Source organism: Anomaloglossus baeobatrachus, chromosome 1 (genome assembly GCF_048569485.1).
Source record: "Anomaloglossus baeobatrachus isolate aAnoBae1 chromosome 1, aAnoBae1.hap1, whole genome shotgun sequence".
Classification (NCBI taxonomy): Eukaryota; Metazoa; Chordata; class Amphibia; order Anura; family Aromobatidae; genus Anomaloglossus; species Anomaloglossus baeobatrachus.
Genome location: NC_134353.1, coordinates 686,153,343 through 686,178,535, shown reverse-complemented (window position 1 = coordinate 686,178,535; position 25,193 = coordinate 686,153,343). Strand labels below are relative to the sequence as shown.

The following is a 25,193-nucleotide window of genomic DNA, read 5'->3' as shown; positions in this document are numbered from 1 at the left end:
GGTGCGGATGGTTTACCATGACAGCCAGTGGTCAGCTGATCACCCCTATGTCTGTCATGATGATCTTCCTGTGAACGCAGGCTGCTGATGCACTGCTCTGTATAACGGAAGTGATCAGACAATTGCAGCTTATAGGCCCCTAAGAGGACTAGCAAATATAATTAAAAGTAAAAAAAAAGTTTTAAAAAATGTGAACCCCCCCCAAAAAAGTTCAAATGACCTCCCTTTTGCCCTGTTGAAAATAAAACTAATTTAAAAAATGCATATAGTGGGTATTACTGTGTTCAGAAATGTCCAATCCATGAAAATATAATTTAACCTGATAGGTAAACAGCATAACAAAAGAAAACCAACACCAGAATTATGTTTTTTGATCTCCGCAATATTGCAATAAAATGCAATGAGAGATCAAAATATCGTATCAGGAAAAACGACAACTCGGGGCGCAAAAAAATAAGTGATCACACAACCCAGATCTCGAAAAATGAGAATGAAAATGTCATGGGTCTTGGAAAATGGCTACAAAAACAAAAGTTTTTTTGTTTTTTTTTTTATTGTTTTATTTTCTTCACTAAATAAAATAAACAAAAACTATACATGATTAATATCTACGTACTTGTACTGTCAAAAGTATAACTCGCCACAGAAAAAAGAAGCCATCGTACAGCTATATTATAAAAAGTTAGGGCTCTTGGCAGAAGGGGAGGGGGGGGGGGACGTAAACGAAAATTCGGAAAAATGGCATGATGGGGTTAAGAGACATCCTGTAATGTCTGCCTTAGTAAATAATTGTACTCTCTATAATGGGTCCATCCTGGGGCATCCTCACTTGGAACTATTTGCCCTCCCACTGTTACACTTCTTACTAATACATTGATTACTGGGTGTTAACAATTGAAGTTATGTCCCTACATAATCTGAAATTATCCAATCAGTGCTAATAATAACAACCTATGTAGGAACAGGCTCTTTTCACTAGTTGAATAGTAACGCCCTGTTGTCCATTTATTTATACATTTCTAAAAGGAATAACACAACACAGAGTTCTAAGAACATCATCCATGAATGTTATAGCATGGGAAATATGGTTCGTTATAAAAAAAAGAAAAATCAGAAAGGTGATTGGTTCTATTAAAGGGATTGACAATCAATTGACTAATTCCGCTACTGCTAATAGGTTGGCATTGATATGAATAGGAGTGGAAAAAAAAATGATCCATTAATTTTCAGACTTTATTTATTTAAACTTTAACTGGTTTTCTACCATAGACATGTATCACTTGTCAGATATATGGGGCTTCCACCACAGGAGATCCTTGTACAGCCAAGTGATAACTGAATACAGGTGGATATTGAATGAAAAGGTCATCCCCTATGTTTAAACATGTTTGCCCTTGTTAAAATAACAACACTTATGCTCACCTTTGTTGCCAGCACTATTCCTGTGGTGTCAACTCCCACGCTCCCGGGGATAGCATGACGTTATTACATCACGCTAGCTCTGCGTCAAATCAGCGCTGACTTCATTGTCCCCGCCTTCACATGAATTAAACATCAAGAGGAAGTCAGAGCTGTGTCTGGCTGCTCACTTTCTCTTGATGTTTAATATGTCATGTGAACCCCAGGAGAGTGAGATCTGACACAACTGCAACGGCGCTGGCTGTAGAGGTTGGTATAAGCGTTGTTATTTTTACTAGGGAAAACATGGTGATATAGAAGGGGTTGTGCTAATAGTGGATTACCATTTTAAGTCTATGGGAATTATGGAAAAAGCAGGTCAATCCGGTGTTTCTGCAACTCCATTAGGTTTAATTAAAGTTTGTGTATATATACAATTACTTCTCCATTAAATTCTAGTCTGATATTTTATATTTGCCTATGGCAGAAATACTTTTTTAATGTGTATAGACAACTTAAACCAGCTTCTCCCTCCTAGGATCCTGAATCCAGAGCAGATTGACCTGTGCCTTATCAGGATAAAAAAAAGAGCTTACATTTCCTTGATGAGTATTTGGTGCATTTTTTTTCTGCTGCACATTTTCATGAACAAAAAGCTAAGTAATTACAGTTCCAGCAAAGGGGTTGAGTTTTATATAAATCTCATACCCAAGTGCTGTTTTTTAACTCTGCAGAACGTCACCTATGGTTCATGTTTGAAATCCACAGCACGTCAATTTGTCTTTTGCTAAAAAAGCTTTTTAATGAGAATTTTATCTTAGACTTTTAAATAAGATACAGAAAATAGACAGCGAAAAACCGCATATGTGTTTTTAACACATTTCCTCAGCGGAAAAAGATTAAAAAAAAACATGTCATCCGTACATAATTAAATCATTAAAGTTTTATGAGAGTTGGGTAACTCTTCAAACGAGAAGTTTCCCAAGTTTTATCTAAAAGTTGACAAAATCACAAAAGACAAAAAACGTAGCTGAAGAAAAGGGATAAAAATTTGTAAAATGTCAGTAAAAGAAACATGCAAATAGTCTCTTCGGGGAGGATAAAGACAAACTCTAGTGCCACCTATTGGAAGTAGCAATCATAAAAGTCAAAAGTGACCCTTTAATGAGTCTTTTCATATGACTTAGGATTTATGCCAGATCAGGACCTCAATTTGCAGACATGGTGTTTCAGGGTGATCGTCCCGATGAGATCTGATCTGGCTGTAAGGGGTACTTTGCACGTTGCGACATCGTTACTGTGATATCGTCGGGGTCAAATCAAAAGTGACGCACATCTGGCGCTGGTAACTATGTCGCAACGTGTAAAGCCTAGATGTGCCGATAAACGATCGCCAAAGCGTCGTAAATCGGTGATCTGTGTAGCGTTGGTCATTTTCATAATGTAGCACCAATAGGAGATACAATGTTATTCCTCGTTCCTGCGGCAGCACATATCGCTGTATGTGAAGCCACAGGAGCGAGGAACATCTCCTTACCTGCCTCCACCGGCTATGTGTAAAGAAGAAGGTGGGCAGGATGTTTACGTCCCGCTCATCTTCGCCCCTCCACTTCTATTGGCCGTCCTGCCGTGTGACGTCGCTGTGATGCCGAACGACCCGCCCCCTTAGGAAGGAGGCGGGTCGCCGGCCAGAGCGACGTCGCAGGGCAGGTAAGTGCATGTGAAGCTGTCATAGCGATAATGTTCGCTACGGCAGCTATCACAGGATATTGCATGTGCGACGGGGGCGGGTGCTATCGCGCTCGGCATCGCTAGCCGATGCTAGCAATGTCGCAATGTGCAAAGTACCCCTAAGAGAAGCTATAATGGGGTCTAAAGGGAAAACTTTTCTCCTTGCAGAGAGTGACAAACTAATCTGGCCGCCAGGGAGGAGATTTATAGCTGCAATGCTCAACTAGGAAATTTGCGAATTTTCTCTTCAGGGAGGAATGAGACAAACTGTAGTGCCTCCTATTGGAAGTAACAATCCTAAAAGTCAAAAGTGACCCTTTAACGAGCCTTCTCATATGACTTAGGATTCATGCCAAATCAGAACCCCAATTTGCAGACACGGTGTTTCGGGGTGATTGCCCCTCGTCCGTGAAAAAGTATGAGATCTGATCTGGCTGTATGAGAAGCTAAGAGGTCAAAAGAAATGCAAGTAGCCTAAATTAACTAAGTTGTGCAGAAATGTTGCAGCATCAAAAATACACTAAATACTCATCAGGGGAGCTTATCGTTAGGGTGTGTTTACACTGGCTGAAGGTGGCCACTAAACCAGCACCGATTGGCCAATTTCTTAGCCTAAATGCCCCGTTACACGCTGCGATACATCGGGCGATATGTCGTCGGGGTCACGGATTCCGTGACGCACATCTGGCATCGTTTGACATATCGTAGCGTGTGACAGCTACGAGCGACTGTTAACGAGCAAAAATACTCGCCTTATCGTTGCTCGTTGACACGTCATTCATTTTCAAAATATCGGTCACATTCCTGGATGCAGGTTGTTCGTCGTTCTTGAGGCAGCACACATCGCTCCGTGTGACACCTCGAGAACGACGAACACAGCTTACCTGCGTCCCGCCGGCAATGAGGAAGGAAGGAGGTGGGCGGCATGTTACATCCCGCTCATCTCTTCCCCTCCGCTTCTATTGGGCGGCCGCTGTGTGACGTCGCTGTGACGCTGAATGTCCCTCCCCCTTCAGGAAGTGGATGTTCGCCGCCCACAGCCAGATCGTTCGGGAGGTAAGTACGTGTGACAGGGGTTACCGACTTTGTGCGACATGGGCAACAAATTGCCCGTGATGCACAAACAATGGGGGCGGGTGCGATCGCACATGCGATCGCACGATAAATCGACGTGTGTAACGGGGCCTTTAGGCTACGATATATCGGGCGATATGTCGTCGGGGTCACGGATTCCGTGACGCACATCTGGCATTGTTTGACATATCGTAGCGTGGGACAGCTACGAGTGACTGTTAACGAGCAAAAATACTCACCTTATCGTTGCTCGTTGAAATGTCGCTCATTTTCATAAAATCGTTCCTCCTTCTGCGCTCTGGTTGTTCATCGTTCCCGAGGCAGCACACGTCGCTCCGTGTGACACCTGATATCCGGTGATGTCACATTTACTGAGGCGGGCCGCAGTCTTCCTAAGTGACTGGACTGTGGGTGGCCTTTCACTGCTCATCACAGCCCATCATCTCGTGTGCTCTCTCCTTCGCTGCAGAGCGCTGCAAGCAGGAGCGATGCTGGGCTGTGATGAGTGGTGAAACGCCGCCCACAGCCCAGTCACTCAGGAAGACTGCGGCCCTCCTCAGTAGACGTGACATCACCGGACATCAGTGGTCACGGAGCTTGGGGGTCACGCGAAGGGGGTGAGCAACCTGCAATAACGCCGCTCACAGATACTATTAGCAACACATAGTATTTTGAGAGAAACCTTGTTTCTCAACATTATATCGATGTGGCCAGTAGTGAAACCGGGTGAACCACAGCTTTAAGAGTAGAATAGCTTTAAAAATAAACCTGTAATTGCAAACATTTTTTTAATCTTGTCAATTACAGGCTAGATCGCGGATAGGGAGACAGTCCGCCGGAGTAAAAAGAGAAATAAAACTTTATAAGAATAACCACAATCACCTTGAAGTCAGATTAAAATATCACAACATCTGCATCTCAATATTACATCAGGGAAAATGAATTTGTGATGGGGATCTGTGCTGCGAGTACAAGTACAGTTATATATTTTCTCCTGCTGTGCTGACTGGTAAAATTGATTGAACTCCTTTTAATTTTAGGGAAGAACATTTGCTAGGGTTCTGTGTAGCTGCTAGCTGGAGTTTGCTACTTCTGGGAATACAAATTACAAGGATGCCCTAAAGACGATTGAGAGATAATTCAAGGTAACCGCAAATAAACAGCAATAAGATGATGTTGATTTTATTGCTGATATAGTTAGTGCTTTCTCACGTGCTTCTTCTGGCATCAGTGTGTCTTTTATTGTATTTTATGGTTCTTGAAAAAATATATCTATATTTGATATATACACAGTTAGGAGAAATATATATGGAGTTTTTAGCTAAGTAACAAAGGAGTTTCCAGCAATTGTAAACCACTTAATAGGAGGTAAAATAATAATGTAAGCAGCCATTTCCATTTCCTGCGGAGCTATACCGCGTCGTTCTGATCAATAATCTATTCCATAACGTGCACAATATGCTGTCCTGTCAGAGAATTCTCCGCTCATAGTGTCAGGAATTATTTGATATTACCACCACGCTTGATAACCATGTCTGCTGGAACCTGTTACTATGCTTTAAATAAATCATATCCACAATGATTTTCTGTCACGCTATGGAAAATGGAAAAAACTTGTGTTATTTTGGAGAAGTAGATCAGACTTCTAGAAATGTAAACATCTGTTCCAGAATTGAATGAATTTTGCGTCTGCATTGTTTCAGTTTATCTCGTGGTCAGTGAATCTATTCTAACAACGATACAGACCCTCACAAACTCATCGGACTTGGGATCTTCTTGTTCTTAAGAGCAAATCTTTCGGAAAGGCCGACTTCTCAATACTAGAATCTTATCTGCCAAAACCAATATGTCAGAATGTCATGTTGAAGATTTGTCAAAAAAAAAAGATAGAGAACGCACCCACATACAGACTTATTGCTCCATCTTATCCTAAGGCAAAGAAGGGAATAAAGCACTTTTCCTTGTTTCATTCTTGGTGGTTTGTAATTTCTGTAAATGAAGTAAATGGAGATGAAGGTGTAACTGTATTAATTGCTATCTGAGACCAGGCTGGATCCTGATAAAGCATTCTAGATATATGATCCAAATGAACTGATGTCGCCTTAACAAGATCTGTAGCGGTGGGATTCACGGTTGGATGCCTCTTGGGGATGGCTGTGGCACACTGGTCTCATGCTGTGTGAGGGTATGGGCAGCCATAGAGCAGTAGCTGATGGTTTGTCAAAGCCTTTGAAGAAGTGTAAGGGACAAGCCCCGAGGCAAGTAGCCTTTCTAGGGATCCTCACCTCCTGTTTGTCACTTTAATCTTGTGAGCAGGCTGAAAGAGGAGGGCTGATTCTTCACCAGACCTTTATATGGCAATACTCTTTCCAATGTCCTTGCCTTTGATTCAGATTTCTTATGACAAATACAGTACCCAAGGACTAACAATATATATATATATATATATATATATATATATATATATATATATATATTTATTTATATATATATACATATATATATATATAAATATATAAAAATATACTATATATATATATATATATATATATATATATATATATACTCTATATATATATATATATATGATATTTGCTGGTATATATACATATGTATGTATGCATGTATATATATATATATATATATATATATATATGTGATTCAGATGTATTTCATATTTGAATATTAGCGTTTGACTCAGACATTTTTATTCTCTAGGTTAAAGCTTTTATATTATGTTTTTATATGGTCATAGTAGTTTCATGCAGAGCCGGATTGTGATTCTTAGGGCTCTAGACAAGAATTTGGATATTTAAGCAATTTTAACCCCCGTCCCTGGTCCTCATAAGAATGTTATGACTAGTGATGAACGAGCACTAAAAAATTTGAGTTCTTGAATCGAGCATGTTGAATGCTCAGACGGGCTTGTCTCGAGTACCGAGCATAATGGAAGTAAATGGGAAATTTGAGCACTTTTGTAGAAAATCTATCTCTCTTTGGGCTGGAGTCGAGCACGTGCTAGATACTTGATCGCGTTCTGAGTGTCTTGAGCACCCTATTGCTAGATTGAGTATCGAACTATGCCGAGCATGCTTGCTCATCCCTGGTTGTGAGGGATGGAAAAGGAATAGAACTCAGATTATTCTACAAATGTATATATATATATATATATATATTATATATATAGTTATATATTCTGGTAAATTCTAAGCCTCTCAATATTGTTACAGTTTTGTTTGGTCTAGTTCATGATGTATTTTCTTGTACAGGATAGGGTGTTTGCCTTTGGTGCAGCATTGTCTGAGGACACCATATAGCTACATAGCTCCGTAGCATCATATAGTGCTATTTTGCAAGTTAGGGTTAAAAAGGGATCAGTTGCTTTAAGGGATATCACGTGAAAGACAGTTCTAACACAATATAATACAATGTAATACATAATAATACGCTGGTAAATTTCTAGCTTATGGATGCAATCCCTCTTACTGCACTGATTAGGCTGTTATGTCCTCCCAGGTTTTACTATTTGCTAATACTGATCCTATACGTCCTAATTCTATGGCCCAATCTCATAGTGAAAAAAAAAATAAATCAGGTCACGACTAGGGGAGATAGCGATCGCTTCAGGCAGTTGGAAATGCTGATTATCACAAAGGACATTTGACAATATGTTGGGAATCTCTTTGTCAGTGTACATAGAAGTATGGACTGTTCATGCTCTGCTACTTAGATCAATGAGATCTTCCCTGCATTTCATGGAAGGCATGTGGATGGCTGGTGTCTCTTACACATCTGCTGATCTATGGCTGACCTTATTGTAGACAGATCAAATAACAAAATGTCCATTTGGGTTATTGAACCAGAGAGATTCTACTTACCTACAGCTCAAACAGTTTTGTACAGAGTCATATATTTTCCATAGAGATACATAAGGCTTTTACTGTAACGCTCTATTCCTCTGACAAAATGTATTTTTGTAAAAATCCAACAAAAAAGAAATGTCACCATACTCTACTGAATCCTATGTGTATAATATAAATGGTTACAATCATTTTGGCCCAGTTACATTCCCTAATAAGAGGAAATTGTGGACTGCAATTAAAGTTTCTACCCTGAATTCTTTTTAAAGGAATTGTTCATTACTGGACAAACCCGACTGAATGCCCGAAAGGTGCTGCATAAAAACAATGCATACTTACCTCCCGGACCAGCACTGATTTTCTCCTTTCTGCCCTGTGTCCCCCTCCCCGCTGGCCTTGTGATATACATAATGTCACATGACGGCTTCAGCCTTCTCAATTACGTCAGTACGGATGAAAACGTGTTCTACTGCTAATTGGCTGTAGCAATCACATGACATTGTTTATGTAAAGAGATTGATGGGGGGCACAGGTGAGAGCAGGGGTCATATGTCAGTCTAGAGGCCTAATTCTTTAACACTCACACTTCTGGCCTGTGTGTACTAATATAGAATGGCTCCAGGGGTACTGCCTATGCCCAGGAGATGTCCTGCACATTTGTAGAGAGTAGTACGGTGGCTCAGTGGTTAGCACTGTTGTTTTGAAGCTGGGTTCAAATCCCACCAAAGACAACATCTGCAAGGAGTTTGTATGTTCTCCTCGTGTTTGTGTGGGTTTCCTCTGGGTTCTCTGGTTTCTTCCCACACTCCAAAGACAACTGATAGGGAATTTAGAGTGTGAGCCCCAATGGGGACAGTGATGAAATTATTTGTAAAGAGCTATGGAATATGATGGCACTATATAAGCAAAGTATAATTAATAAAACTACTGAGAGGTTGGTTGGTACAGAGATAACAAACATTCTCCAGCATGCATGCTCCACATAGTCCAGCCATTCTAGGAGTGAAAATAGCAAGGAGAGAGCTCAGGCGTGGCACAAAAGCGTGGCACTATTGCTAGACCCCACATCTCACATCTCAAGAACAGCACAGTTTTGGAAAGTTAAACTATTTTTAAAAAATATTGTATTTACATTCTCTAACATTTTAACTGAGAAGGGAATACCCATTTAACTATTGTCCCACTCACACTTTTACATTTGGGTAACCTTTTTCTTTTTTTTTTTTAGCAGTATAGCCATAATAAAAACCACCTAAGTATAGTAATTTCTATCTTATTTTTACACCCCGTCCAAGACTTACGCAAAATATGAGATGAGAAAACTTCCTTATGTGTACATGTTCTATATTAGTCTAAAGCCCGCTTTACACACTACAATATATCTTACGATCTGTCGGCGGGGTCACGTCGTAAGTGACGCACATCCGGCATCGTAAGGTACATTGTAGTGTGTGACGTGCGATTGCGATTGAATGGTAAAACGTTCATCGCATGCACGTCGTTCATTCCTCATAAATTGAACGTCAGGTTGTTCATCGTACCCGGGGTAGCACACACCGCAGCGTGTGACACCCCGGGAACGATGAACAGATCTTACCTGCGTCCTGCGGCTCCCGGCCAGCAATGCGGAAGGAAGGAGGTGGGTGGGATGTTTACGTCCCGCTCATCTCCGCCCCTCCGCTTCTATTGGCCGGCTGCCGTGTGACGTCGATGTGACGCCGAACGTCCCTCCCACTCCAGGAAGTGGACGTTCGCTGCCCACATCTAGGTCGTATGGACGGGTAAGTACGTGTGACGGGGGTTAATCGTTTGTGCGGCACATTCAACAAAATTGAACGTGCCGCACATACGATGGGGGCGGTTACGATCGCATACGATATCGTATGCGAAATCGTAACATGTAAAGCAGGCTTAAGTTAGACTATATATATATATATATCTATATATATATATAGATATATATATAGATAGATAGATATATATATATAGTTTGTTAATTATTTTGTTTGATGAATACTGATGGCGAAAGTTTTTTCATTTTTTACATTGAGTAAATGTAAAGTAGATATGCAGAGATTGTTATATAACTGAGTCTGCGCACAAATCCTATTGTATTTTTCTACCTTCTCTTTCAATTTTATATTATAATATATTGTATTATATTATATTTAGTTCTTTAAAGCGTTTTAAAGGAGACCATCAATTGTTAACTTTGTGATTGATGCACCTCGCTGGGGTGATACCTTGATGATCCTTGCTCTGATCCACAATGCGCACTTCGGGCAAATTTATGCTTCTCCCAAACTGAAGAGATTCCATCTTTTATTTTCGATTTATTCGAAATAACATAGAAGGAAAAGTGCACAGCACTGCTTACCCTTTCAAGAGGTAGTGAGAAGATCCCGTTTCACCACTAAGCAGTGTGGTTGTTGCTTTGTGACATCGGGCACAATCCTGAAAAAATTCCTAGTATGATGGAAGCTGCTGTCTCAACCGTGGTGCTATTGCCCAGACGAAGCCATCAATTCATAGAAAATAAAAGAGCGGGCAGCACTCTGCAGGTAGCTTCAGACAGCTTTATTTTTCGATGCTGACAGGTGTAACAGACATGAGGGAGTGGAGGGAGGGGAGCACGAGGACGACGGTACCGTTTCGCACCTCTAGGGGCGCTTTCACGGGTCCATATCTATGTATGGACCCGTGAAAGCGCCCCTAGAGGTGCGAAACGGTACCGTCGTCCTCGTGCTCCCCTCCCTCCACTCCCTCATGTCTGTTACACCTGTCAGCATCGAAAAATAAAGCTGTCTGAAGCTACCTGCAGAGTGCTGCCCGCTCTTTTATTTTCTATGAATTTTCGATTTATTCTATTTATTCTATTGTCTAAACTAATAGGTTGGTATACGTTTTATCAGTATATTATATATTTTATAGCTGTACTTTCTCTCCATATACAATAGTTAGAAATAAATAAAACATTCACCTCTGGTTTCCAATAATTCTGTGGATGAATTGCTAACACTTATTACGGATGCGTTTGTGCAATAGAAAACTCTAGACGAGCGGTAATTCTTATATATACAACTACTAATCAATTAATTGCCCCTTCTATTTATGCTGTAACCTGATCACTTTATTATCATCTATTTATTGTTTGGCTTTTTTTTTATTCTCCATGTTAGATTAGATGTTCCTTTTTTTCTCATGGCCTCACTATTTTTATGTGACACCATAATCATATAAGTTCATCTTGTTAAACAAAATATGACTGGAGTACACATCCCAAGGTTTTCTGGAATCCTTATTTCACTGCGTTCACTGGAGCAGAAAAGCAGAAGTACTTATGCTATCTCTCACTGTAAAGCTGTTATCTTCGGCTTCCCTTCCCCTTTGCAGTTCCATGCTACATTACATGCCATGCATATTTAAAAGATGCGGTAAAATGAATTTATCACTGCTGCCTCTGAGATAACAAATGTTTTAAACCCACATATATATTAACTATTTAATAGCTCCGCGTGCTGCTGTAGTATCTCAGATTAGTCGTGTTATTTGTAAAAACAGTCTCCGTTAACGCTGTAGATAGAAAGAAGCAAAGTATATATTTCAGATTTATCAGTATTTTTTAGGTTTGTTAGCCAAGTATATTAAGCAATCGTGATATAATGTAACAGAATGACACCCTAATATTTTTATATGTTCTTTACTCTTGTACAGGCTATATACCTTTATTTTCAGCATAACCATAAAACGTCACCTTAATGTTCATGCCATTAAAAGAATTCTGCGGAAATATCTTGCTTAATTTACTCTGGTGTCTGCTGCAAACGCCGAGCGATATTAAAAGGCTAAGTTGTAATTATGTAGCTTCCTTGCATTTTACAACATAGTGAAAGTGGACAAGACATCAGAGATAGCAATTAGAGTCCCATCATAGAAGGACATTTATGGCAACCATAAAGTTTACAAATGCTCTAGACTAAATGCTGCTCTGATCCCTGTTGGTCTCTACCTTTGACCTGTATGAACCTTAACACCCAACCTCCTCCACATTTTAGAAACTTGTTGCCCGCGTTAATCAATTTTGGATACATTGCACAATGATCTGTTGTCTTCGTCTTAAGGTGGTGTCACACACAGCGACGACGACAACGGCGTCGCTGCTACGTCACCATTTTCTGTGACGTAGCAGCAACGTCGTTGTCGCTGTCGCTATGTGTGAACCCAGCTTTAGGCAAGGTTTCATCTGGAACTGCAAACTGCTGATTATATTGTGTTACTATTATAACAATTAAAACTTATTTCTCCCATGTATAATGAAGTCTGATCAGGATTAGAAAAACAAACTAAACTGTTAATTGGCTTCCTATGAAATTGGCCATAGTTAATGTGAGATAAGGGGATTAGATTATGAGCCCCACTGGGCACAAGGAATAATGTGAGTGATACATTCCCAAAACTGAGATTGCAAAGACCATGGTTGTATACATGCAGCGTGATTGTGTGTGGGCTTAACACAGAATGCTATATGGTTGCTTTCAATAGGTAAATATGTCTTCTGTGCCGAGTGCACATCATCTGTAGATAAACGTATCCCAGCTTGGGGACAAAATACTTGCAAAGTCTGAACACTTCTAGAAAAGAAGAATTTAATCTAAAAACTTAAAAACTGGGGAGCCCTTGCAACTATCTGAGGTGGATGAGAATTTTATTGGACATTTGACCTTGATGAAAAGAGGATATGTTGCCACTACTGACATGTCTACTTTAATAGACACCTGTATTGGCCACTAAATAATGCTGTAGCATTTTCATTAATAAATATCAATGAATCTCTCTCTCTCTCTCTCTCTCTCTCTCTCTCTCTCTCTCTATATATATATATATATATATATATATATGTATATATGTATATATATATATTTATACATACAGTTAGGTCCAGAAATATTTGGACAGTGACACAAGTTTTGTTATTTTAGCTGTTTACAAAAACATGTTCAGAAATACAATTATATGTATAATATGGGCTGAAAGTGCACACTCCCAGCTGCAATATGAGTGTTTTCACATCCAAATCGGAGAAAGGGTTTAGGAATCATAGCTCTGTAATGCATAGCCTCCTCTTTTTAAAGGGACCAAAAGTAATTGGACAAGGGACTCCAAGGGCTGCAATTAACTCTGAAGGCGTCTCCCTCGTTAACCTGTAATCAATGAAGTAGTTAAAAGGTCTGGGGTTGATTACAGGTGTGTGGTTTTGCATTTGGAAGCTGTTGCTGTGACCAGACAACATGCGGTCTAAGGAACTCTCAATTGAGGTGAAGCAGAACATCCTGAGGTTGAAAAAAAAGAAAAAATCCATCAGAGAGATAGCAGACATGCTTGGAGTATCAAAATCAACAGTCGGGTACATTCTGAGAAAAAAGGAATTGACTGGTGAGCTTGGGAACTCAAAAAGGCCTGGGCGTCCACGGATGACAACAGTGGTGGATGATCGCCACATACTTTCTTTGGTGAAGAAGAACCCGTTCACAACATCAACTGAAGTCCAGAACACTCTCAGTGACGTAGGTGTATCTGTCTCTAAGTCAACAGTAAAGAGAAGACTCCATGAAAGTAAATACAAAGGGTTCACATCTAGATGCAATCCATTCATCAATTCCAAAAATAGACAGGCCAGAGTTAAATTTGCTGAAAAACACCTCATGAAGCCAGCTCAGTTTTGGAAAAGTATTCTATGGACAGATGAGACAAAGATCAACCTGTACCAGAATGATGGGAAGAAAAAAGTTTGGAGAAGAAAGGGAACGGCACATGATCCAAGGCACACCACATCCTCTGTAAAACATGGTGGAGGCAACGTGATGGCATGGGCATGCATGGCTTTCAATGGCACTGGGTCACTTGTGTTTATTGATGACATAAGAGCAGACAAGAGTAGCCGGATGAATTCTGAAGTGTACCGGGATATACTTTCAGCACAGATTCAGCCAAATGCCGCAAAGTTGATCGGACGGCGCTTCATAGTACAGATGGACAATGACCCCAAGCATACAGCCAAAGCTACCCAGGACTTCATGAGTGCAAAAAAGTGGAACATTCTGCAATGGCCAAGTCAATCACCAGATCTTAACCCAATTGAGCATGCATTTCACTTGCTCAAATCCAGACTTAAGACGGAAAGACCCACAAACAAGCAAGACCTGAAGGCTGCGGCTGTAAAGGCCTGGCAAAGCATTAAGAAGGAGGAAACCCAGCGTTTGGTGATGTCCATGGGTTCCAGACTTAAGGCAGTGATTGCCTCCAAAGGATTCGCAACAAAATATTGAAAATAAAAATATTTTGTTTGGGTTTGGTTTATTTGTCCAATTACTTTTGACCTCCTAAAATGTGGAGTGTTTGTAAAGAAATGTGTACAATTCCTACAATTTCTATCAGATATTTTTGTTCAAACCTTCAAATTAAACGTTACAATCTGCACTTGAATTCTGTTGTAGAGGTTTCATTTCAAATCCAATGTGGTGGCATGCAGCGCCCAACTCGCGAAAATTGTGTCACTGTCCAAATATTTCTGGACCTAACTGTACATGTAAATGTGAGTGTATATATATATATATATATATATATATATATATAAAAAAAGTATGATCCTTCTGCAGTTTGGTGTTCCTCAGGGGCGTGTCAACATTGTCACTGTCCAATCATTATTTAATATTAATAATTGATATTTCTAAGAGGGATAACAGGAGAATAGCAAAACACATATGCATATATATATATATATATATATATACTCTAATATATGTCTGTGTTTTGTCATTCGCCTGTTATTTCTCTTAGAAATATCAAATAATATTAAATAATGATTGGACAGTGACAATGTGGACACGCCCCTGAGGAACACCAATCTGCAGAATAATCATAAGAGATGCTCAAGTATTGTTATTTTACAATGAGAACATGTATATACAAAAATAGACTTGACAGGAGAAAGGATAAATCCTCTTTCAATTAGTTAAATAACAGGTAATGTTTATGTTTATTTTTTATAGTTCTTTTGGATGTTCTGGTGTTTATTAAATAGCATGTGAAACTGTTTTGAGGCATGGTTTATCTGCATGGAAGGCAGCCTAATGTGGCTCACTCCTTTACTGACTGGTTTGCTTCTTATTGCCAATAAAATATGTGAGAATTCACCACCATTTGGCAGCATTTAGAATATCTGTTCACCAAAAACAGATGCCCTTTTTGGAAAATATTTGCATGCAAGTGAGAGGATTTGCCCAATGTTATTGTAAATGCAGCAGGATTGTAGTTTCATAGTTTCATAGTGTTTAAGGTTGAAGGTAGACTTCAGTCCATCGAGTTGAACCCATGACCTAACCTAACATGTTGGTTGGTTTATATCTTAATAAACACTGTGTACCCAACATTGTTTTATTTGTAGCAAATAATAAACTGAGGATATTGTAGTTTTGTTTTTCTCATTTCTTACATTGTTGAAGATATTTTTCAACATTTATATCTAATACCTCTTTTTTTTCCTTGCAGCCCATGATCTTCCCCAGAACAAGACCTCAGCAGCGGCACAGAATGGAAGCCATTTGCAGTGCCTATCAGTCCACTGCACAGATGATATTGGGGAGTCAAAGGGTAGGACTCCTGTTCCTACGTGGAGATCCCTTCATTCTGATATCTCCAACAGATTTGGGACTTTTGTTGCTGCCCTAACTTGAAAAATGGAAAGAAACCCCACATTTTTTTCCACTTTCCTAAGAAGCCGCTAATGATAGGTGGACTATTTTTTTTAGATTGGTACCTGCTTAGTGGCTTTTGGACTTGCATTGGTTAGTCTGAAATAAACCTCATATTTTTGGATCTTTTTGCCACAGTATGATACCAGTGTTAATTCTTCATCCAGCACACTCATTTTTCTTACTTTTATTTACGTTCTTTCCCTGTTTCTCTGTAAACCTGATGTATGGTTTATCTGGGCTAGAGAAGGGCTTTTGTATGTCAGAATTATATATGTATTTACTTTTGATTTTCTTTTTTAGTGCTACATAAAAATATTATTTCTTTTGTAAGAAAAAAAAGTTGACATTTCTATTAATCTTTTGTATCATAATAGACCACAGTCGATTGGGGAAAGGAAATAATATTTTAGGGACCTTCTTTATTATTTTGTGATCCCTTTATTAACCGCAAAGAAAATGTTACGCAGCCTTTTTTTTATTTATTTATTATTTTTCTTCCTGGGACTCTCATTCAAGTTCTAAATGGATGCTCACAGCTATTTTGCACATGAGGTTATATGTCAACTTATATTTTTGGGTGCTTTGTTGCAAAATAAATGACATAGGAGATATTTTATGCGCAGAGGTAAAATGCAAGAATTCTCATACCCAATGCTTAAAAATCCAAGTTAACAAGAGTACACATATTATATTTTTATTTGTCCCCATTGGCATGTTAGTGGATCATCAGTCTCTGACTCCTGACTGGTCAGGTTGTCTACATTTGAAGGTACTTCTTTGGTGAGCTTGATATGTAGGCCGAAATTTATAAAACCATGAAGTCATGTTATTGCACAAACACTACTTGATGTTGGCTATCAATATTCACATTAATATCATATACACATGATTGATATTATTGTGCAGAACTGTACAGTGTTATACTTCTAGAAATGTCATAGATTACTGCAGGCTACATCTCATGGTTACTTGATGGGGTATTGTGATCTTCCCATGTTCAACAAGGCTCATTCATTTCTATACAACTTGTTATTTGCCGAGTCTTAATGCCAACAGATTAACTTTAATAAAAATGAATTGTATAATCTTAATTCATCTGGTATGTCTATTGAGTTCTTCCATATACATGCAATGTACTGCCTTAGCGGAAATTATTTGTTTGGAATGTTCACAAAATAGAACATCTTGGATTTTTGCTGGACCATTGGTAATGAATCAAGGATATGTTGTCATAATATAGAACAATGGTCCCCAACCTTTTTGACTTTGAAATCCACATTCAACTCTGAGATTGGTTCATGAGCTACATCCAGCACTAGCCCTCCTCATAGTAGTGACAACCAGATCCCCCATTACCTGTATAATGACATCCAAAGCTCTACCACAGAAATCATGACACCATAGCAGTATTTAATTTCAAGGGGTTCCTACCTTCAATCAGATCTGCTCTTCTATGTTGGGCTGCTCACAAATGTTACTATTTGGAGAGCTGCATAGCTACTGGTTGGGGACCCCTGATGTAGAATGTGTGGCCCAGGATTGAACTTCGAAGGATCATTTGATTCACTTTGGCTTCTCAAAACATTCTGTACCCAAAGTCTCTGAAGAAACATTTCTGGATCCAGAAGATGTTGCATTGCACAACTTATGAAGTCATGAAGTACCTTAAGTTAAAAAAAACCCCTGTCAGTCAAGCATTCATCGGCAATTATGTTCAGGGTATTGGGGAGGCTATATTTAGAAATCTAGAGATAAAAATGAAACTGAAGAGGAAACTAAATAGTAGTGTCCATCATTGTGCAGGCTCCTCTTCCCCAAATAGAACTCCAAATATTAAGACACTTGACAGTCTGGTTAGATTGTATGACTATGGAAAGCAACTATGTCATGTATTGTATACCACCCCACCACGTATGACTATTAATAACATACCTAAAAATGGAAAACCATGGCACTTCAATTCATGTGATAAGGATTTGTTGATTAATCAGTACATCACCACAAGATTCTTGACACTACATGTGTCCATTAATCTAGTATCAATTCCATGACTTTATTTTAAGCCCATGAACAAGGTCTGTGAGGACTGTACCGTTGGCTTGATTGGCACGTGTGGAATCACAGATCTTGTGCTGATATACTAATGAGTCCACTCATCCTTATCATATGCCATGTTTTCCTATTTCTACATTTGGAATATTTATCTTACCACTGAGCACCTACTTGAGTACTTCCCAAAGTGGCGACTGGTTAACATAGCTGATTTACTATTGACTGACTGTTAAAGCTGTGGGCATAATTCGTGTCTGATCTGGATTAGTAATGTCTAAATAGTTCAGAAAACTGCAATGTAGCTTAACACATTTTTTGGCAGCAGATAACAGCAAACAAATCATATTCTTCATAAAACAAATACAATTGTTATGGAATATTCATGTAGAACAACTTCTAGTTACAAGACCAAATTTCTTTATTAAGCAAACAGAAAAAAACAAGTAGCATTAAGATGTATTTTCCGCCCTTTTATGCGACTTGGTGATACTGCGCTGCATTCCCTATAACACCAAGTAAGGCTAGGGTGTCCCTGCACCTTTATTGTTTTTCTAAAAATGTTCAGTGGTTTGTGGATGGTCACCTTAAATACTTGTCTCTAAGTATATATTGAGATCTCATCAATACTGGAGAGGAGAATCAGATTAATGCTGCACTGAATGACAAAATGTTGATTATATCAATATCTTTTTTTATTCTGGTCTACACATTTCGGAGAAACTCAGTCTCCTTCATCAGGAAAAAAGAAGAATCAACAATCAACAACAAGATTGTTGATTCTTCTTTTGTTCTGATGGAGTAGTCTGAGTTTCTCCGAAACGCGTAGACCAGAATAAAACAAAATATTGATATGATCAACATTTTGTCATTCTGGCAACAGAGCGGCATTTACCCCGATTCTCCTCTCCAGTATTGAGCTCATTACATGTGGAGCTGCTGCAGCCACCATTTCTCAGGTTTTCTTAGGGGTTGTGACTGGCACAACCTTTATAGGTGAATTCTTCTTATTGATTAATTCACTTTATTTACCTGCTAAGACCCTATCTGTGTTTTTTATCCGTAACTTTGCATATTGAGATCTCATGACAGTTGCGGTACCTTTTCCATCTTCCCTGGTTCTGTTTATTAAGATGGATTAGCCAAATAAACGATTAATCGATGGGTGAATGCAATTATGAGCATTTCCAATTGAGTAATTATTTTCTATACCTATTAATTGTGAGTGGCCCAACTGGTCTACGAGCTTAGTGCTTCATCCATATACTATGACATCAAAACCATTATTTGTCAACAGAGAAAATAATTTTGAACAAATCATTTACTTTCAATAGTTTTTGGCTGTATATAAATTTGGCCAATAGCCGTCTGTCCACACCCCCCTTTCCCGACACACGCGATTGTGTTGGTGAGGCATGAATTTGAGTTTAGTAGGCCACTGCCAGAAGCTTTTACTGTTGACTTATTTCCTCTAAAGCCTGCTTTACACGTTGCAATTTCGCATACAATATCATATGCGATTTGCAACGCCCCATCGTATGTGTGGCACGTTCAATTTTGTTGAACGTGCTGCACAAACGATTAACCCCCTTCACACATACCTTCCATACGACCTCGATGTGGGCGGCGAACGTCCACTTCCTGGAGTGGGAGGGACGTTCAGTTTCACATTGACGTCACACGGCAGCCGGCCAATAGAAGCGGAGGGGCGGAGCTGAGCGGGACGTAAACATCCCACCCACATCCTTCCTTCCGCACTACCGGCCGGGAGTCGCAGGACGTAGGTAAGATCTGTTCATCGTTCCCGGGGTGTCATACACTGTGATGTGTGCTACCCCGGGTACGATGAACAATCTGACGTACAATTCATGAGGAATGTACGACGTGCGTGCGCTGAACGTTTTACCGTTCAATCACAATCGCACGTAGCAGTTACACACTGCAATGTAACTTACAATGCCGGATGTGCGTCACTTACGACGTGACCCCGCCGACACATTGTAAGATACATTGCAGCGTGTAAAGCAGGCTTTAGAGTAAAAGGATTGGACATACTGAAATATGGAGTGGGATAAATATTTGCGCGAATCTGCCCTTGTGTTTGGATGCCTTTAGTCTAAGCAACTGAGCCCATGAAATCTAAACTGAAAAACTTTGTAAGTCCGTTGTTTCTTTTTCTACAGAGCCTATGTTTATTGTAAAATGGATGTACATGCCTATAACTGTATTATACTTGGAAAACCTTTCTATAAAAATGCTAAGAAAACCAAAAAAATGAAAAAAAAATAAAAAATATTAAAGCTTAACATCTCATCATGACCTATTTCTATATTAAATGTATTTTTTTTTCCAATAAACAACCATAGCAGAAAACTAAAGTACAAATCTCTGTTTCAAAAATATGATATTTACAGCAGTTCTGTTCACAATAATCAAAGGTGTATTCTTTTCTAGAGGTTTTGGTAGACACTTAGCCATTAACCATGTAGAGAGTTTTAATTTACAGATAATCCTAGAATAGTAGCAATCTATAAATACATGCTGTAATATTGAAGTAACTATCAGGATAATGGCATAAAATGAGTTTCCAGAACGTAGGATTAAAAGTAGCCGTTATGCTATGTTCACACAGTGTTTTTGATGTGTTTATTTCTGCAGCCAAAACTAGCTCACTTGACAATAAAATTGTTGTGCTTAAAACACCCTTTTTTATTTTTTGGGTTTTTTTCAGCATTTTTTTCACTTTTTCATGTCTTTCTGTGGGTGAAAATATGCTTCAAAGATGCTGAAATAATTTACATAAATCAGGTTTTAAAAATGTTGCAGTTCTCAAAATCAGTCAGGATAAAAAAAAACAACGTGTAGATAAGGTTTCGAGAAATCTGATTTGTTGTGAGCGTATTGTAAAAATCAGCTTTTAATTTGCATTAAAATGCATGTGAACATAGCCTTAATTGGCAGGAATTCCTTAGGATGGGACATCATTGTTTGGATAATAATTGTTTGACCACCCTAGGACCTCTCTACCATTGAGTAGAATGAAGTGCCATGCTAGGATTTTTGGGGTACTACCACCACAAATCAAGCTTGTTGGATCCTTAAGGGGGCTTTACACGCTGCGACATCGCTAATGCGGAGTCGTTGGGGTCACGGAATTTGTGACGCACATCCGGCCGCATTAGCGATGTTGCTGCGTGTGACACCGATGAGCGATTTTGCATCGTTGCAAAAACGTGCAAAATCGCTCATCGGTGAAATGGGGGTCCATTCTCGATTATCGTTACTGCAGCAGTAACGATGTAGTTCGTCGCTCCTGCGGCAGCACACATCGCTATGTGTGACGCCGCAGGAACGAGGAACCTCTGCTTACCTGCCTCCCGGCCGCTATGAGGAAGGAAGGAGGTGGGCGGGATGTTCCGGCCACTTATCTCTGCCCCTCCGCTTCTATTGGGCGGCCGCTCTGTGACGTCGCTGTGACGCTGCACGGACCGCCCCCTTAGAAAGGAGGCGGTTCGCCGGTCACAGCGACGTCGCCGGGCAGGTAATTATGTGTGATGGGTCTGCGCGATGTTGTGCGGCACGGGCAGCGATTTGCCCGTGTCGCACAACGGATGGGGGTGGGTACCCACGCTAGCGATATCGGGACCGATATCGCAGCGTGTAAAGTAGCCTTTACTGTAGATCACTAAGTTCCTTTAACACTTTAAGAACTGCATTGAACTGGTCATCTAGATCAACCTTAATATCAACTAGAATTTTGGTTACATAGTTACAGTAATATATGAGTTCAGTGGTATGTTCAACTGCAAGTCAAAGCCTGGATATTTTTTTGCTTGCAGTTTTTTTTTTTAAATGTCTAAACAAAATGTTAATATCTTGATCATGTGCAAAGCTCCACTTTGTAGAATAAGATTTAACTCTATAACTCACTAATAGCTTACCCTTCATTTTTAGTCTTTTTCTGCTAGTTTTGTAAAGAGTAGTCGGTTCTTAGTATCCATTTGAAAGATTATAGTGTGGGCAACTCTAATAGAAGGGTAAAATCAGATTTATATTAAAAGTAGAGATGGGAGAATTGATTTGCAGTAATTTGTGACAGTCAGGTGGGAGCCCTGAGAGCTGCCTCCTACCTGACTGCATGCGTGGCTTTATTTTGGATTATCTGGCCAGGCACATCACCTCGTGCGTCACACCACAATGATGACATCATGCCAGGGCAGGTAATCAAAGATGAGCCAATAATGCTAGCAGGTAAGAGGTGGTTCCTAGGGCTCCCAGCTAGAGACCGGAGATTATTGATGTGACTACAAGACGGGGTTCTAAGAATCGACCCGCACCATCTCTAGTTAAGAGTAGGTATTACTATAACAGAGACAATCAGATCATAGCATTAGCACAGATAAATAAAAGGGATGATCGAATACTTCGATTAATCGGCTTCGCAAATATTTTCCGAATACCTCACCGCTATTTGACTATTCGCGAATATTCGATGCGCAATTTAAGTCTATGGGAAACCCGAATAGCAACTATTCGGTACTATTTGGGCTTACCATAGACTTACATTGCGCATCGAATAGCCGAATAGCGGTGAGGTATTTGGAAAATATTCGCGAAGCCGAATATTTGAGGTATTCGATCAACCCTAATAAATAACTATTGTGTATTATACACCATAATATAATTTTTTATTCTACTATCAGTTTACCATTGATTGAACTTTTAACCATCTTTGTATTTAATTTAATTGTCCCGAGACATTTGTGAACAACTAAAACTAGATTTTAGATATTTTAAATATTTTGAAGAATTGTAAGTGGAGTTAAAATGAAATACTGAAGGTATGGTAGTGCATGTTTTGAAGTGCAGTTATCCATTTTTTTCCCAGGAAATGCCACACCAGGATGTCGAAAATTTAGAATTAAGTCTGCCTTTAGGGGCTTTTTCCATATGTTCTAAGGGTAAGCAGAATTCTAACTAAATATTACAGTTGGATGGACTGAGACTCTGGTATCTTGTGCAGGTCAGTAGTCTGTGGATGCTGGACTGGAGGCTTGCAAAACTCTTCTTCAAGAATCTCCAGCACGGCTTTTGATTAGTCGGGCTGGTGAGACATCATCTATGCGTCGTGCTGCAAATCAATCCACCCAACTGTATTAAATATATAAGACATTTGGTTTAAATAAAATGGTAGGACCCGAATGTGTTGCTTTTAGTGGTCTATTTGTTTCAATTTATTTTTTAGATTTTTTACAATATTGATAATAGATTTTATAAAAAAAAAAGTCTTTTTACTTTTCACATACAGACTAATAAAACCTTTGGTCATCACTTACTTGCAACATTTACACCCAACAATAAGATTCCCTTTTATATTTATTTACAGAGCGTATAAGCCATGTTTATTTTTGAAGGTTTCATTTGGTAATTCTTTAACATATGACTTGTTTCACTGCTTTATCAGACATTGCAATTGCTATCTTTAAGTGAAAATTGAATTTTAATAGTAACCCAAATTAACTATAAATTCAGATAAATGTCCAGATTGTAACATTTTGCCGAGAACGTTGTTTTTCCTATTTTTTTTCCCCATAATGAATCCCTCATTTCATGAGACAGTGGAGGCTGTGAAGTATTACTCCTCACAAACAGTGCAGCTTTAAAATATATGTGAGAGCAATTCATGTTTCATAACATTTGCTTTATGGAATAGGGGGAAAACACTGGTAATCAGTACTGCATAGCAAACTCTTCTTAAAATGTTATTGCACATGTAAAATATGGAAATGTTACTCTGCTGTGTGTTAAGCAATCTGTAATCTTTTTTGACTATTGTTAAAATCATTTTTAAATGCTTGTTTGGAAGACTGTGACACTAGCTCATAAAACCGAGTGTTATTTTTCTTTTAAAAAAAAATAAATAAAAAAAATCTGTAAAGTGCAGTCTTCTGTATTCATGCATATTGTATATATCTGTATATGTTTTACCAACAAACTAAATAACAATAAATATGATGTTAATGGTGAAATTTGTCTTTGTGCAATATTAAAGAGAACGTTTTAATATACAAGTGTGCTCATAAAAGTATTAGGCACACTTCACACTGGTGTCACTACTTCCACATCGATACAGTATATACACTATATACACAACACCCTATTATATACTATATAAACAGAACACCATACTATATTATACTTTACACCATATATGATACACTGAGCCTGCTATGTGTATATCAAATAAGAGAAACACGAGACTGATATATATATATATATATATATATATATATATATATATATATATACACAGTACCGACCAAAAGTTTGACACACCTCATTCAAAGAGTTTATTTTCATGACTCTGAAAATTGTAGATTCACATTGAAGGCATCAAAACTATGAATTACCACATGTGGAATGAAATACTTAACAAAAAAGTATAAACAACTGAAAATATGTCTTATATTCTAGGTTCTTCAAAGTAGCCACCTTTTGCTTTGATTACTGCTTTGCACACTCTTGGTATTCTGTTGAGGAGCTTCATGAGGTAGTCACCGGAAATGGTTTTCCAACAGTCTTGAAGGAGTTCCCAGAGATGCTTAGCACTTGTTGGCCCTTTTGCCTTCACTCTGCGGTCCAGCTCACCCCAAACCATCTCGATTAGGTGCAGGTCTGGTGACTGTGGAGGCCAGGTCATCTTGCGTAGCACCCCATCACTCTCCTTCTTAGTCAAATAGCCCTTACACAGCCTGGAGGTGTGTTTGGGGTCATTGTCCTGTTGAAAAATAAATGATGGTCCAACTAAATGCAAACCGGATGGAATAGTATGCTGTAAGATGCTGTGGTAGCCATGCTGGTTCAGTATGCCTTCAATTTTGAATAAATCCCCAACAGTGTCACCAGCAAACCACCCCCACACCATCACACCTCCTGCTTCACGGTGGGAACCAGGTATGTAGAGTCCATCCGTTCACCTTTTCTGCTTCGCACAAAGACACGGTGGTTAGATCCAAAGATCTCAAATTTGTATTCATCAGACCAAAGCACAGATTTCCACTGGTCTAATGTCCATTCCTTGTGTTCTTTAGCCTAAACAAGTCTCTTCTGCTTGTTGCCTGTCCTTAGCAGTGGTTTCCTAGCAACTATTTTACCATGAAGGCCTGCTGCACAAAGTCTCCTCTTAACAGTTGTTCTAGAGATGTGTCTGCTGCTAGAACTCTGTGTGGCATTGACCTGGTCTCTAATCTGAGCTGCTGTTAACCTGCGATTTCTGAGACTGGTGACTCGGATTAACTTATCCTCCGCAGCAGAGGTGACTCTTGGT

General features: G+C 39.1%; 1 protein-coding gene across 2 annotated transcripts in view; it reads left to right on the top strand.

Moving 5' to 3' along the window:
* MN1 (MN1 proto-oncogene, transcriptional regulator) overlaps window positions 1-18,580 on the top strand; it is a 68,170-nt gene extending 49,590 nt beyond the window's left edge. The window contains exons 2-3 of one of the 2 annotated variants that reach the window (XR_012724945.1): window positions 5,244-5,348; window positions 15,612-15,700. Coding sequence is in view for 1 of the 2 variants with exons in the window: in XM_075320089.1 (XP_075176204.1) it covers window positions 15,612-15,796 (185 nt within the window). In the remaining variant the exon portion in view is untranslated. Of the gene's footprint in view, window positions 1-5,243; window positions 5,349-15,611 lie in introns of both variants that reach the window. The other variant, XM_075320089.1, reaches the window with a different exon arrangement.
* Window positions 18,581-25,193: the final 6,613 nt, after the last annotated feature.